Raw genomic sequence first — 15,848 nt, 5'->3', positions numbered from 1 at the left:
GGGACTGTAGTTCAATTCCTGCTTGTTTTGATGCAAATGGTCTCCATTTATTTAACAAATATATACTGAATACCTATGTAGAAGGCCCTGTGCCAGGCAGTGGGTATAGAGCCCTGAACTTTGGAGGGCTAAAATCAATTTCAACTTCCTATTGGCCAGGAAGTTGTAATACTTTTTGAAGTACTCAGAGTATAAATTACAATGATAAAGCAATTATTGAACATTTGCCCATTTCTATCCAAATAAGTCTGTGTTTACTGAAGTATAGTTGATTTACAGTATTATATTAGTTTCAGGTATACAACATAATGATTCAATATATTTATAGATTATACTCCATTTCAAGTGATTATAAAATACTGGCTATATTCCCCGTGTTGTCCAATACATCCTTGAGGCTATTTTACACATAGTAGTTTGTACCTCTTAATCCCCTCTCCCCGCCTCTCTTGCCCCTCCCCTGTGCCCTCTCCCCACTGATAACCACTAGTTTGTTCTCTATATCCGTGAGTCAGTTTCTGTTTTGTGATAGTCTTTCATTTGTTTATTTTTTAGATTCCACATATAATGATAACATACAGTATTTGTCTTTCTCTGTCTGACTTATTTCACTAAGCATAATACCCTCCAGGTCCATTCATATTGTTGCAAATGGCAAAATTTAATTCTTTTTTATGGCTGAGTACTATTCCATTATACATATACCACATCATCTTTATTCATTCATCTGTTGATGGACACTTGGGTTTCTTCCATGTCTTAACTATTATAAATAATGCTGCTATGAACACTGGTGTACATGTATCTTTTCAAATTAGTGTTTTCATTTTCTTTGGATATATACCCAGGAGTAGAATTGCTGGATCATATGGTAGTTCTATTTTTAGTTTTTTTTTGACAAAACTTTGTAGTGTTTTCCACAGTGGCTACAAAAATTTACATTCCCACTGACAGTGTACTAGGGTTCCCTTTACTCCATATCCTTGCCAACATTTGTTATTTGTGAGCTTTTTAATGACAGCCATTCTGACGAATGTGAGGTGATATCTCATTGTGGTTTTGACTTGCATTTCTCTGGTGATTAGTGGGATGCTGAACATCTTTTCATGTACCTGTTGGCCATCTTTATGCCCATCCAGTGAATTTTTTTTCTAAAAATACTGCATTTTTCACTTCTAGAATTTCTATTTGGTTGTTTTTGTTTTATAATTTCTCTTCCTCCACTGAGATTTCATATCTTTTCATTCATTGTAAACATATTTTCCTTTACACCATTGAGTAAAATTGTAATAATTGTTTTAAAATCCTTCTTGGTTAATTCCAACATCTGGATCAGTTTGGGATCAATCTCTATTGATTATCTTTTCTCTGGAGAATGGGTCACATTTTCCTGTTTTTTTTTTTTGTTGTTGTTGTCAAGTAATTTTGGATTGTATCTGTAAATTGTGGCTATTATGTTTGGGAGTTATAGATCTGTTATACTCAGGAGTAGTGTGGGTTGCTGTTGTTGTTTTAAGCAGGCAGTTATTCTGGCTGGCCTTAATATTAAAATTCTGTCTCTTGAGTGGCAGCTCAATTCTCAATATTGGTTTTATCCTTGGCTGAACTGCTTTATGTCTCTCCCGCATATACAGGTGTAAGGCTCAAATGGAGACTTGTGCAGAATTTATTAACAGCTCTTAGAGATCACCCTCTCTGATTCTCTCCCCTTTTGGGACTTCACTCCTCATTTTCCTGTGACTGTGGCTGCACTGAACTTTGAGCCTGGTTCTTAGCCAGACAGTTTCAAGTCTTCTATCAGAGTTTTAGCCACCCCTACATAGCACAGATCAAGCTTACCCATAGGCTACCATTGCTTTCCCTTCTTCCAACTGTTGAGTCACCTCCAGTGTATGTCTGATTTTGGTCATTTTCCAGTACCTTCTACAGAAAGTTGTTTTTGTGTTTTATTCTGGCATTATACTGTTATCTGAAGGAGGGTTGGTACAACTGGAGCTTTCTTGGCTATGCTAGAAATGAAGGTCTCCTGAAGATATTAATCTCACATTCTATAGTCTTTTTTGTTTCATTAGTTTTGTTTCCTTAAATGTTGGTTCTTCTGTTTGGTTAGTGTAGCTTCTGTCTTTCGTGATGTTAGTTTTCCTCAAATGTTTGCAGTTATTTACATATTTTGAACAAGATAAAGAAATAAATGGATGCAGGGACATGAGTGGTTAAAAGTATTTTAAGTGAGTTTATAGATCTGAATTAGGAGGGAGAAGCTGGAATGTGTGCTTAGTCCTACAGTTTGGTTCAGTATTTGAGATTTCCTGTTTTAACCTCCTCCCCAAACCCTTTCAATCCAAGGCCTAATAGACTACTCTCTCTTTCTTCTATCAAATTAGCTTCTCTAGCTTTTTACAATTTTCTTTTATTTTTACTGTGATAAGAACATTTCCTATGAAACCTACCCTTCTAAGAAAATTTTAAGTGTACAATACAGTATTGTTAACTACAGGCACAATATTATACAGCAGAGCTCTAGATCTTATAATTTTCTTTTTCCTTCATTCCTGAGACACAGAACAGCAAAGGAGTACCTTGGGAGCAATAATTTATCCCCCTAAAAAGGAAATGAGGGGAGCGTAGTGTGACTGTAGACTTTAATCCTCCCCATCATGTATAGTTATTTTCACTTACCTGCTTTAAGATAGCAACACAAAGGAAAAAAAGACGTTGGGGTTGGAAGGGAGCTACAGATTGGAGGAAGGGGAAGAGGATATAAAAGACAGATTGGCATTCAATAATTTCAACTTCCTTTCAATGTGCCTTTTTATACTGCAGAAGCTCAAAAGGTAAAATTTAATTTCCTAGACCCCCCTGCAGCTAAGATTCTGGATTTAGGTTCTGCCAATTATGGACAATGGATAACTGGAAGGTAGAGATGTAGGAGAGTCTGTATGTACCATTAATTCTGTTTGTTGGTAAACATGATCACAGAGCTATGTAGTTTTTCTGTAGCAGTATTAGCAACTCAGAGTGTCTCATCACTAGAGCTTTATGGGTATTGGGGGACAGGAAGTGAAATCCATTTCGCTGATATGGTTGCTAGCAGGTACACAATGGCTTTGGAGTTAGGAGTAGCAGCAGCTTCCCAATTTAGTGATTCCTAACTTGGGAAGTGGCAGTTGCTTCCCCAGTGGTCTGGATGTGATGGGACTTTGAGGGTCATTCCTGAAAGTTTAACCTAGTCTGTTTCTTCAGCCATCACAGTGATTCTCTAAGCCATCTAATGCCCTGTAATAAATCATTTTCTGCTTCAAGTTGCTAGACTAAATTTCATTTTCCACAATATCAACGTAGGTGGGAAGGTTTACTCCTTTTATTTTCGTCAGCCTTAATCCCATTGCAGCATGTCTGAACAGTACTGACTGTTTCAACTATTTTATTATCTTTCTTTTATGTACTCTTCAATATTTTTTTCTACTTTCTTTTCTTTCCCTTGAAGGGAAGGCATAGGTTACCATTATAGGGAGTCAAGGGGAAATTTTTTTTAATTTAAGTTAAAAATAAAGTCTTGCTATTTGTTTTAGTCCTCTTTATAAAACAAAGACATTTGAAAACAGAATATCATACAGAAAATATTATTTGTCTTTTCTGCCCAATTAGAAGCTTCTTGAGGAAAGGGGACACATCTCTCTTGCTCCCTCTACTGTACAAAATTATCTGGCCCACAGATGTTTCTGGACTGACTGATGGAACAATAACCAAAAAAGGATAGGAAAAGAGCCATTGAAGACTTTTCAGCACTTTAAAAGCATTCAGATGGAATATAATGCCACCTTTAAAAGTGCAAGGCAGATATTTATGTATTGATATAGAAGGATTAGCAAGATATGTAGTATACCTCCATTTATATTTAAAAAATTCATGTACATATGCTTATAAATGTATAGAATATATCCCTAGGAGGCTATGCAGCAAACTGGTCATAGTGGTTGCATTCTGAGAGGGTGGCTAGATGTTTGAGGGCCAAAGGTGGGAGGGTCTTTTTTTGTCTTAAATTATTTTATTGAAGAATAGCACATATAGAAAAGTGCACAGATCAATCACAACTGTACAGCTCAATGAGTTTTCCCATTTTTAAATGTACAGTTTAGTGTTAACTATATTTGTTTTGTTGTGAGGAGGGGTCTTTTAGTTATGTACTCTTCTGTACCTTTTTGAGTTTTTGCCACAAGCATGTTTTACACATTCCAAAAACACATTTTTGAAAATGTAAAGCACCTTGATACTTTATAAAATAAGGTATTAATTGCTGGATGTTGGATGTTATTAAATTTTAAGAGATTTTCCTCATTTTTTAAAGTCTTATAGTGCATGTGTAAACATGGAAAATTGAAATGGGAAAAAAATTCTACAAAAGTTCTACTCCCACTAAAATGCTGTAAAATAAAGTACACCAATTTATTTCTGTGAAAACCCTAAAGCTTGTCAAATTTTGGTCTTCATGGTAAGATGTTACTAAGATTTTTGCTTCAATAAATTAATATTTCCCATCTGTTTTCAGTTAGGCATTAGTTTTAATTATATGCTAAGACAGAACTTTACTCCAAAAAATATTGTGTAGTTCTGAAGTCTTATTGCCTTAATTCGACTTGAACATAATTTCTGAAAATTGAATGTAGAAATTTATGTCGAATGTTTCAAATGATTAAACTGATTCTACAATAACTGGTGTAAAGGTGAGTGTTTTTAAGTTGTATAAAGGATTTCCAGCAATTATAGTCTTCTACTCAGAAAGCAGTGCCATTTCCCAGGTACATGTGATGATATTACAAAGTATTAAAATAAAAAATAAAAAGATGAGGGCTTCCTTGGTGGCGCAGTGGTTGAGAGTCGCTCATGTCCCCGTCCAGGAAGATCCCACATGCCACGGAGCGGCTGGGCTCGTGAGCCATGGCCGCTGAGTCTGCACGTCCGGAGCCTGCGCTCCGCAACGGGAGAGGCCACAACAGTGAGAGGCCCGCGTACCGCAAAAAAATAAATAAATAAGATAAAAAATTAAAATAAAAAAAGTATTCTCTAAATATATCTAATAGGGAGGCTGTTTCCTGACTGTTTTGTTCTACAGATCTGTTTACTCTTGTGCAGTATCAATTGTTTTAAAGGAAACTGGTTAAGTAGAGAAAGAAATATATTTATGAATGACAAATAGCAGGGCTTCTGCATATCTGACCGAAACGATAATTTTCAACCACCCCTGCATTAGGACCACTGCTGGTCTGGATGATTGATCCATATTCTAAAAAACTGTAACATGTCGGTACTCTTACTTCTTCATTTGTTCTCCTACTGTCACTCCCTTGTCCTTTACACACCAATCCACTTGTGGACATTGCCCTGACTACTTTCCAGCCTCCTTCCTGCTGACAAACTTTATGCAAAGTCATAAAAGGAAAGTGCTCTCCAGTGTGTGCAGGTTGAGGATGCTCTTAGTGCAACAGAACACAAAAATTTCAACAGGAGTCCAAAAATTAAACTGTTCTTAAACAAATTAGTAACCGAATCTCTGAGAATGAAGAGTCTCTTTAGTTGAATGTTCAGTATTAACTACAGAAATGTACTTGTACTAAATTCATTTAGGAAATAGGATAAACTGAAGACACTAGAGCATTAGGTTTATTTAGAGATTATTCATATTTCATTCTTTCCAACTAAAAACAGACTCTAACATACTACGAATAATCAAGTAAAGATATTATACACACAATGAAGAAAAATATCATAAATAATTTTCCCATGAATTCTTACAGAATTTTTAGTTTTGGATTTTTGTCTTATTAATAGGAGCGATGGGCATGGAAAATTTAACAGACTACTATTCCTAGACCTGCCACCTGTTAAAAGTTTGAGAATCACTATTTTAGCAGAAGTATAGGCAACTAGTACCATGCGGAAGTTGTGACAGTTTAAAAATTAAGTGGATCAATGGCACACAATGAGAATAGAGGGCAGAAACAGTTTCTCAAAATCAAGTTTCCCAAATCAAGACGTGAAGATCAAAAGTTAGTTTACAATTAAGGAATCAGAATTTGGTGTATGTATCTCCCTACTTTTTACTTAAAGAGACAGAGTTTCAAGTAGTTCTAAGACAAATAAATGAGTTGTCTAAGAAATAATTTCTAGTTTTTACCTTAAAAACCAGACTGTTCCTAAGTATTTCATATCTAGATGATGATATTCAATGCCAGATGATACCAAGAAATTGGAATTATTTTTAATTTTGTTAGATGTAAATATGGCATTGTGGTGATGTAAGAATACAACAATATTTTTCAGAGATGTATTTAGAAATACATATGAATAAGATGACAAGAAGTCTGGAATTTGGTTTAAAACACTTTGGGGACTTCCCTGGTGGTGCAGTGGTTAAGAATCCTCCTGACAATGCAAGGGACATGGGTTTGAGCCCTGGTCCGGGAGGATCCCACATGCCGTGGAGCATCTAAGCCCATGCGCCACAACTACTGAGCCTGTTCTTTGGAGCCCGTGAGCCACAATTACTGAGCCCACGTGCCAGAACTACTGAAGCCCGCACGCCTAGAGCTCGTGCTCCACAACAAGAGAAGCCACTGCAATGAGAAGCCCACACACCGCAACGAAGACCCAATGCAGCAAAAAATAAATAAATAAATAAATTTATTTAAAAATACCCAAAACGCTTTGGAGACAGCAGCAGTGATAGAGATGGGTAAAGCAGGTGTAAATTTTGAAATTTTGGGTGCGGGGTATGCAGTATTGTTATACTGTTACACTTTTGTAGTATATATTCAAAATGTTTCATAAAAATCTTTAAAGAATAAAAAAGAAATAGAACTATGTAGAGTTAAAGAATTTCATACCATCTGATGTTTTTAAAATGGATGAGTCAAAAGAGAGTCCTTTTGCTGAGATCTCTATACTCACTGGACTTTTAGAGCTTAGAATATGGGTACAAGTATGAAGATTAAAATATTCATTCTAATTAATATGCAGTTACTTAAGAAAACCAGTCAACTTTCCCTTTAGATACATGGATGACATTCAACTGCATGAAGAAAGATACTTCAGGGAATACTAGTTTTGCTCAGTGAATAAATGAGTATTAAATAGCTATTATTTTCCTATAGAAACATAACATTCAGTAAGATTTATTTTTCTGATTGCATTATAATTGGGTTAAAAATGCAGCAACTAAATGTGGCTCATTTAAAATGTTGCCCAGGTTTCTCTTTATTTAAATAGGAGTAGGTATATTTATACATAGAGCAAATGCTAAAAAAATCTTAATTTTTTTATTGACATGAACAAAAGGCTGCTTGTTGGAAAAAGCATTAAGACAAAAGTGGGCTCACAGTCTGGCTTTTGCACCTGTCTGAACCATTCAGGAAGAAACCTGGCTGGACCCTGAAGTGAGTTCAACTCATGTCTACCCAAAACAGCAGCTGCTTGGAAACAGGACTTTAAGATTTCTCCTGTTCAAGCTTGATTTTTTTTCTTTTTTAACAAAGGCAAAATCTCTTGTGGTAGCAAGAAGTTATTTTAATATTTAAAAAATTAATCTAATAGAGTTTGTTTTCTCAGGTAGGAAGAGTTTTTACATTTTTCTACATATTCATATTGTTCTCTTTTGAAAATTAATGTTTAGGGACTTCCCTTGGTGGTCCAGCGGTTAAGACTCCACACTCCCAATGCAGGGGGCCCAGGTTCGATTCCTGGTCAGGGAACTAGATCCCGCATGCAGCAACTAAAGATTCCACATGCCGCAACAAAAGATCCCGCAGGCCATAACAAAGATCCCACGTGCTGCAACTAAGACCTGGTGCCGCCAAATAAATAAATAAATATTTTTTAAAAAAGAAAGAAAATTAATGTTTTATTCTTCTAGGAAAATAAACTAGAAATATGATGACACTTTACAAAGCTAATACCCTATAAACTGGTTATACTGTGTACATAAACTGGTCTATAGTAATAACTTGAAATGTGGTTAAAGATGTATATGAAAAATATTCTTTGTACATCCATAGGATGCAGTATTTTGCATCCACTAAATTCATGCTTTAAAGAATACCTAAAGACTAGGGAAATGCTTATGGTGTATGTTGAGGAAAAGCACAGTATATTTATTTTTATAAATTTATTTATTTTTGGCTACATTGGGTCTTTGTTGCTGCGCGGGCTTTCTCTAGTTGCGGTAAGCAGGGGCTACTCTTTGTTGCGGTGCGCAGGCTTCTCACTGCGGTGGCTTCTCTTGTTGCAGAGCATGGGCTCTAGGTGCGCAGGCTCAGTAGTTGTGGCGCAGGGGCTTAGTTGCTCCGCGGCATGTGGGAGCTTCCCCTACCAGGGCTCGAACCCATGTCCCCTGCATTGGCAGGCAGATTCTTAACCACTGCATCACCAGGGAAGCCAAAATAGTATATTTATAACCATAAAGTGTGGTTCCAATTTTGGAGAAAAAAATTCATATATGGAAAATAGAAACGAAATACACCAAAATAATGATAGTAGCTAAAATCTTGAGTTGCATGATTTCCTTTACCAAATTTTCTATAGTCTTCAGATTTTCCATGAGAATGCATTTTCATTTAAATGAGGAAAAATTTACGTATACTATTATAATGGCCATACTACTTCTTTCAGCATTGCTGACACAAACCACAATCAAACAGAATGAAATTTAGCACCAAACATATGTTTTCTACTCCGTTTTATTTGCCTATCAGAAGCTAGGAAAAATTGTTGCCCCCTCCCCTGACAAAAAAATCTTAACTCCTAGATTGATTCTGGGTCTCTTGGGATAACCTCAACATAAAAGTGTTTTTTTTAAGGGCTGGTAATGTTTCATTTCAGAATAAGTTTTTTTTCTTTAAGATTCTCTCAAATATATATATGTTGTATATATATATATATAATATTTATATTATATATACATGTAATATATATTTTTTACCAGAATTACAATTTTACTGGCCTGTACAAGAATATAGATATTTGTGCTTCTAAGTAGAAAAGCAGTACACTATTCTTTATTACACAAGGGTCTTAGATAACTGATACGGCAGTCCCATTCATCAAGGGAAATTCCTTCCTTCCACTATACATGGTAGTGGCATAAGCAGATTGCTATGGGTCTTTGATCACAAAAAAATGTTTCCTAGTCTCAGTAAGGTGTATGGGTCCATAAAGAAAATAGATCAGATGATATATTTTCAACACTAGAAATAATGCATACAACCTTCGTAAGAGAATCTTTTAGGGCATGGACCATGACTTCTACAAATTTATAACAAAGTCCATGGGGCTGGGCATATAGTAGAAAACTAAGAAATACCTGAAGAATGAATTACATTTCCATAGGCAATTTTATCTGCCTACTGTTTAGAAGCACAGTTTAAAATGGTGGTGTGGCAGAAGGCTTTGATATTGTAAGAGATGTAGGAATGACTATGGCTCCTTTCCCATCCTGTAGGTACTCCCCTACTTCTGTGTGAATGCTTACAAAGTCACTGATAGAACTAAGCATTATGATATGATCAGATGGTACCAAATGGCATTCTTTGACTAAGTCATAATCATGTTGTGCTCCTTGGCTCCTAACTCAGTGGTTCGTACTTAACGAGCCAAAGAATGCCCCGAACAGTCTAGCTTATTTAATAAGGTGATTTTGTTTTATTTTCTATCGTGGCAATATTCTCAATCAAGAAAATATCAGTCAATGCCTGTCTTGTATGTGTAATACATTCACTTTCAACTCAGTAAATAGGTCAAAGCAGTGTCCTCTGACTACCTCCAAAGTGCAAAATAAATAAATTTTTAAAAATTAAAAATAGAGATTATAGATATGTAAATTTTAGCCCCTGATGAGAGCGAGGAGATAGAAAAAGTAACATCCTAAGAATATAGGCAGGCTTCTCTAACCAAAGACTGGTCATCACAATATGGTGCCCACATGAAGAGTTTGGGTGGCTTAAAGAAATGCTAACAATTTACTATGAAAAATAAGGCTGATTTACCTTATTAAAGGCTGTTTAATGTCTAATAGCTGATAAGTAGTAACACAGCTATTCTTTGTAGACTTGCACAATCAGAATTTCATTTCCGTAGCTCAGAAGATTCGAAGTTCATGTTTCTGTACAAAGCAGAAGTTTCTAGATTGTACTAAATATATGTAAACTTTTACATTTAATAATCAATGTTTTTTAGGGTGTAGGATAGATGCCAAAATCATTTTATTCTCAAATTAATTTTTCTGTCCATACTTGCATATTTCTATTCTTAAGAAAATGCAAACGGGAGGAGAAAGTAGTATTCTTGAGAGAAAACTGCATGCCAGGAAGTGCTAGCTTTTAGCCTTTGTGTTTTTAACCAAATTACAAGTATTATTTGTTTAAAAAGGTATATGTGAATGTATACTGTGAGGCAATTTTCACCGAAATAACTTCAGCTCTGAAACATATTATGACACCAAAAATGTCCCAAATATATAATAAAACAACAAACTTTAAAATATCACTTTTAAAGTTTCCCTTTAATTTTCTGATGAAACATTTAATATGTGCTATTATAGGAAGGTAACCATTAAAAATGAATATATTTGAATTCAAAACTAGATTTTGTTTTTTACTCAAATCTCTAAAGTGTTTGACAATTTGACACTGTATTTTACTAGTCTTAATTTATTTAATAATTCTAATTTTATATCCAAGAAGTATATACTTTTTGTCTGCCCATTTTTAATTAGTAAATTAGTAGAGTGTGCTTATTATTAATATCCCTGATTCTGAACTAATGAATTATTTAGAAAATGGTAGTATTTAAATTAGAAAGTGCCAACATCGACAATGGCACCTGTTGAATGCAAATACAGAGATCTTCCTCTACTTGTGATGATAAACCCATCGTAAGGTGAAAATAACCGTAAGTCGAAAATGCATTTAATACATCTAATCTACCAAACATCATAGCTTAGCCTAGTGTACCTTAAACGTGCTCAGAACACTTACGTTAGCCTGCAGTTGGGCAAAACTAACACAAAGCCTACTTTATAATAAAGTATTGAATACCTCGTGTAATTTACTGAATACTGTACTAAAAGTGAAAAACAGAATGGTTGTCAGTGATGGGTTATTCACTCTCGTGATCGTGTGGCTGACAGAGCTGAGGCTCACTGCCCCTGCCACTGCCTACCTCATCACAGTATTGTACCACATGTCGCGAGCCCGGGAAAAGACTGAAATTCAAAATTCAACGTATGGCTTCTACTGAATGTGTATTGTTTTCTCACCATGGTAAAGTTGAAAACTCTTAAGTGGAACCATTGTAAATTGGGGACCATCTGTAACTACTTTCAGCAATCCAGCAATCAACTAAATACCACATTAACTACAAGACAGAGTAAAAGACGCCAGATTGTCATTAAACAATATCTCTTGAATACTTTCTACATGTCAGACATTAAAATAACCACTAGTGAACCCAATGACCAGACACATAATGTTAGCAATAGGGATAATATTTATATAAAAGATGGTGGGCATGGAACCCTTCTGTGTTCCTTAAGGTCAGTGGATGATTTAATAAGGAGTCTGTCACCTTTATCAATTCCTTATGCTTGACTTGTATTAAGTAGTGGATTCTCATTGTTTGGGGTGCGGGTAAAAGGGGTGGGTCAAATGACACATTACTTGAAATAAATATAAACTCACATTCTCTTTCTCCCTTGTCTCCCCTAATTATGTTTATTCTCTATATTGTTAATTGTGGAGCAAAGAAATTATACGTCAGTTTTATAAAGTTAATTAATTTTATCCCAGATTTCTATGATATGGCTGCCTACATTTGAAGAAGGCTACAGAAAACGATGACTGAAAAACCTACTGACATGTAACTGATGGTCCTATCCATCCTCAGCCCATGGGAAGAGTGTTCTTTGATGTATGCCTACTATTTGTGGTCTGTTACTATTTCTGACCCTGACTCTTGGGTTCATTGCCTTTGCTCAGAAAGCGTCACCCAAGAGTTTAAATTACACTTTTGCTAGACGTTTTAAAGAAGGTACTAATTATACATTCATGGTTTAGTTTAGTTCATTGCTCTTTTGATATAATCAAAGACAATACAACTCAAAAGTTGTCTGTCATAATCTTCTTAACTGTCGCCCATTGTACTGATGTCACAATTACATAAGAGCCACTTCAACAGCTCAACTAATCTATGGATATATTTAGTCCCTACTCTCAGAGGCTTTTAAAAGAGCAAATCATAATCCAAAATTTGAAATGTGTTAAAATGACACTGGTCATAAGCGTCCCAACTGCTACTAAACAAGTTAAAACAGCATGATAAATTTGCTAGAGTCCATACACCCCTTAATTATAATGAATAATCTTTAGAATAAAATATTAATCATTTAACTTTTTCTAAATTTATCATTTCATCTTTCTACTGTTAATTTTCTTTCAGTTATTACTTTTATGTTATTTGGTTTTAATATAGTACTAATACATTTAAGCCAATATAATATTTTTCTTTAAAAACAAACAAAAAAATCGATGTAGTAAACTGTTAACATTTTAACTTTTTAAAAAGATGGTCCCCAAGTTGCACAGATAGAGAATTTAAGTGATCAAAATAAATTAGGACAGCAAGTCAAAATTCAAACTGACAAAACACTTGGGTAAAAAAGTAACACAAATCTTCCTGTTTTAGGGATCACTAGATTGTGTTATTACTTTTATATAATCGACAAAGGAAGAACTAAAGAAAAAACAAGACACAGCAAAACCCAGAAAATTAGATCATAATGAAACAACTAATTTCTGGATGCCTTCGTCTTAAGGCATCATATTATTTCACTTGGAACCATTCACTGGGTTGGCACTTGTTTACCTGAGGTGTTCAGTGCACCTCTCTCTGCTTCCCTGTCCTATTTGTACTTTTGACAGAAAGAGGAGTCTCTCTCCAAACAAGGCTAGCTTTGTAACAAAGCAAGCAAAGGAAACAAACAGGGCACTTGGCAATTTCCAGCCACTTCCAGGGAAAGACAGCAAAACTCTCCAAGTGCTCTTACAAGCACGTATTATGGAAAATACTTCTTTAAAAAAAAAGGTTCCTTTTTTGAAGACTTATTAAACATTCCCTGCCCCTCATTTGGAATAGAAGCAGGTGTGGAAAGGGTCCTGTAAGTATAATTCTCTGCAGAAGTTCCACCGAGAGGGCAGTTACCGTTGTCACCTGCAAAGCCTCTGCGGCTGCGAAGACGGGACTCCCAACACCAGAAGCACAGGGGTTGCAGGGCGGGAAGTATCCGAAGTCTGGCCAAGTTGAGAGCAGCCGGCACACGGGTTTGTTGGGCGGGGAATCCCCCCACCTCACGCCCGCCAAATTTCTCTCCCCTCCTTCTCACGTCCCGAAATCCTCCTCTCCTCTCCCTCACACGCCCCTAAATCTTCTCCGTTCCCTCTCACGCCCCCCAAGTCTTCCTCTCCCTCAAACTGCCTCCTGGAGTCACTCGAATTCCCTCTCGCCCTCTTGAGTTTTAACTGACTCTTTTCCCTTAAGATAGCTCCGTTCAAGATCCCCGAGTTCCCGCGCGACCGCCGGCTCCCGGCCCGCCGACACTCACGAGAAGAAGGGATCATCCTCAAAGCTGCTGCTCAGCATCCCGAACATCCTGGCTCTGTCTCGGGCGGCGGCGTTTGCGGACAGATTGGAAAACGATGTAACGCCGCGGCCGCGACCCGAGCCAGCCGGTCCAGCACTTGTCGACGCTTGTCTCCCAGTCGCTAAGGCAGTGCCCGTCGGGAAAGGCGGTGCTTGACGCGGAGCTGCTTTCCCATTGAACGCTGGTCCCATAACGTCACCAAGATGAGGCGGGGAAACAATGTGCCACTGCCATGGCAACCGCCATCAACACAGGAGACTGGAAGTCTGGCCACGCGCCAGCCAGGCAACCCATCGTGAAGCCTCGGGTAGCACAAGATAGCTTGTTCTCTGGGCTGCAGGAACACAGAAATCAGTCTACCCCTTGTGTGACCTTGGGCAAATCCCCCTCGGCCTCGAACCCCAAGTCTCTTTTCGGGAAAATGGAGATGGGTCAAGATTTAGGCCAAATGGCGTCCAAAGACCCATTCACGGGCCACATTTTGTGATCCACAGCAGAGTCCTATATCCAAAATGCTCTGTGGTGGTTGGTCGGACACTGTGAACAAATAATAAGAAAAGATATGCAAAAAGTTTTTGAGTACAGTTAGTAAATAGTGTACCCAGTACTTGAGGGAAATGGGATGAGGCCTATCAGATTTCAACAATCTTGCCTTTTGTGAGCCTGAACTGAAAGCAGTGTTTCCCAAAGTGGGAAATGCTTAAGTTTTACGTAGACATGTTCTTTAAAAATAAGATGAGAATTTTGCTCTCTTCCATCCTCTTTCCAGTCCCTATTTCAAGAAGCAAGTCTCACTTTGATGCTGGTATGTCTTTAACACCTTCTCCAGCATTCCTTAACAGAGTAGGACTCAGGCACAAGGCCTGCAGCAAGCAGCCGTAGCCAACTAAAATTCCATTACTGTATATTTTTGTTTTAATTGTATTTATATCTGAGCCTTCTGTTTATGGCAAGTGAAACTGGTTTTAAATTTAAAGCAGTAACTAGTCTTTAAACACTAAGTGAAAAAGTGAGCTAATTTAAGGAAACAGTACAGGTGGGATTTGGATATGTTGGGGGGGAGGGGGGAGGGCATCATGACAGTGGTTCTCATACTATTGAGCTTTGGAAAACACTGTCCTGAGAACTTGCAGGAGCCTAGAGAAAGGTGGAGAAGAAGAAAGAAAGAACATTAAAGAAAGAGAAGAACAATTGAGTCTAAGAAGAGAGAAAATGCACCTTGCATGTCCATCCTTAATTAAGTGGGCTCCCCAGCCTCTCTAGAGGGCTGTCATGTGGAGACAGAGTGTTATCCATGGCTCCACAGGGCCTCCTGGGATTGGGCCAGAGAAGTGGCACTCTGCCAGAGTGAAGAAGCGTGCAGGGCCTGATTTGGAGGTGGCAGGAGTACTCAGGGTTATTTTGGGAGCCAGAAATTTAATCCTTTGGACCTTTTACCTCCCCACCTTTAGCCAAGTTCTCTGGCAGCCCCCCTTTCCCGAGACTGGTGACATGAGGTTGGGCAGCCTTCACAGCCCAAGTTGAGATAGTATAGCCCTTCCGGGGAAGAGGATATTTTCTTCCCCAGCCTCAGAATGAAGTTCAGAGAGCATATACATATTAGGGATCTTCTTGACTAGTTTCAAGGCAAAAAAAAAAAAAAAATAGTTTTAGAAGACCTGAAATTATTTTCTCTTTAAAATAATACAACACAAGATGTTAAGGAGGCCACGCTTTAAAAAAAAAAAAACCAAAAAATACTTAAATGAAATGGGGTAAGTTATTTGTGATAAATGATAGGATTAAAATAGTTCTGGATTAAGGTCAAATAAAGCAACTTGTGAGAAGTTTTTCCCTCTTGTTCCCATTGGGATTTTTCTTAGAATTGCACTGTTAAAACTTGAAAACTTTAGTCCAGGCACAGGTTAGTCAGGGAGTTACCTGGAGCTTCTAAAAACAGTTTGGGCCTAATGGCCAATGCTTAAAAAATAGTTAGTAGAGGAAAAAGGACAGTTGAAGCTAAAGAGACCTCATCAGTTTCAGATCAGATAGGTAAAGAGGGAGGAGGTGAAAGACGAGGTGGGTTGGCAGAGGATGAATACCAGAGGAGGGGAGAATAGAGATGCAGAGCAGGACTAAGGGGAGAAGGTCTTGGACTTGGCTGTAGATAGAAAAACAATAG

At 37.2% G+C, this 15,848-nt stretch overlaps 1 protein-coding gene across 5 annotated transcripts in view; it reads right to left on the bottom strand.

Annotated features, from left to right (window-relative positions):
* MLF1 (myeloid leukemia factor 1) overlaps positions 1-13,820 on the bottom strand; it is a 37,728-nt gene extending 23,908 nt beyond the window's left edge. For 2 of the 5 annotated variants that reach the window (XR_010943534.1, XM_067737856.1), the window contains exon 1: positions 13,649-13,820. Coding sequence is in view for 3 of the 5 variants with exons in the window: in XM_067737856.1 (XP_067593957.1) it covers positions 13,649-13,695 (47 nt within the window). In the remaining 2 variants the exon portion in view is untranslated. The remainder of the gene's footprint in view (positions 1-13,648) is intronic. The other 3 variants (XR_010943533.1, XM_067737853.1, XM_067737854.1) reach the window with 2 other exon arrangements.
* Between the last annotated feature and the right edge of the window lie 2,028 nt (positions 13,821-15,848).

Source organism: Pseudorca crassidens, chromosome 5 (assembly GCF_039906515.1).
Source record: "Pseudorca crassidens isolate mPseCra1 chromosome 5, mPseCra1.hap1, whole genome shotgun sequence".
Taxonomy (NCBI): Eukaryota; Metazoa; Chordata; class Mammalia; order Artiodactyla; family Delphinidae; genus Pseudorca; species Pseudorca crassidens.
Note: the sequence above shows the minus strand (reverse complement) of the source record. Positions and strands in the feature narration are given on the sequence as shown.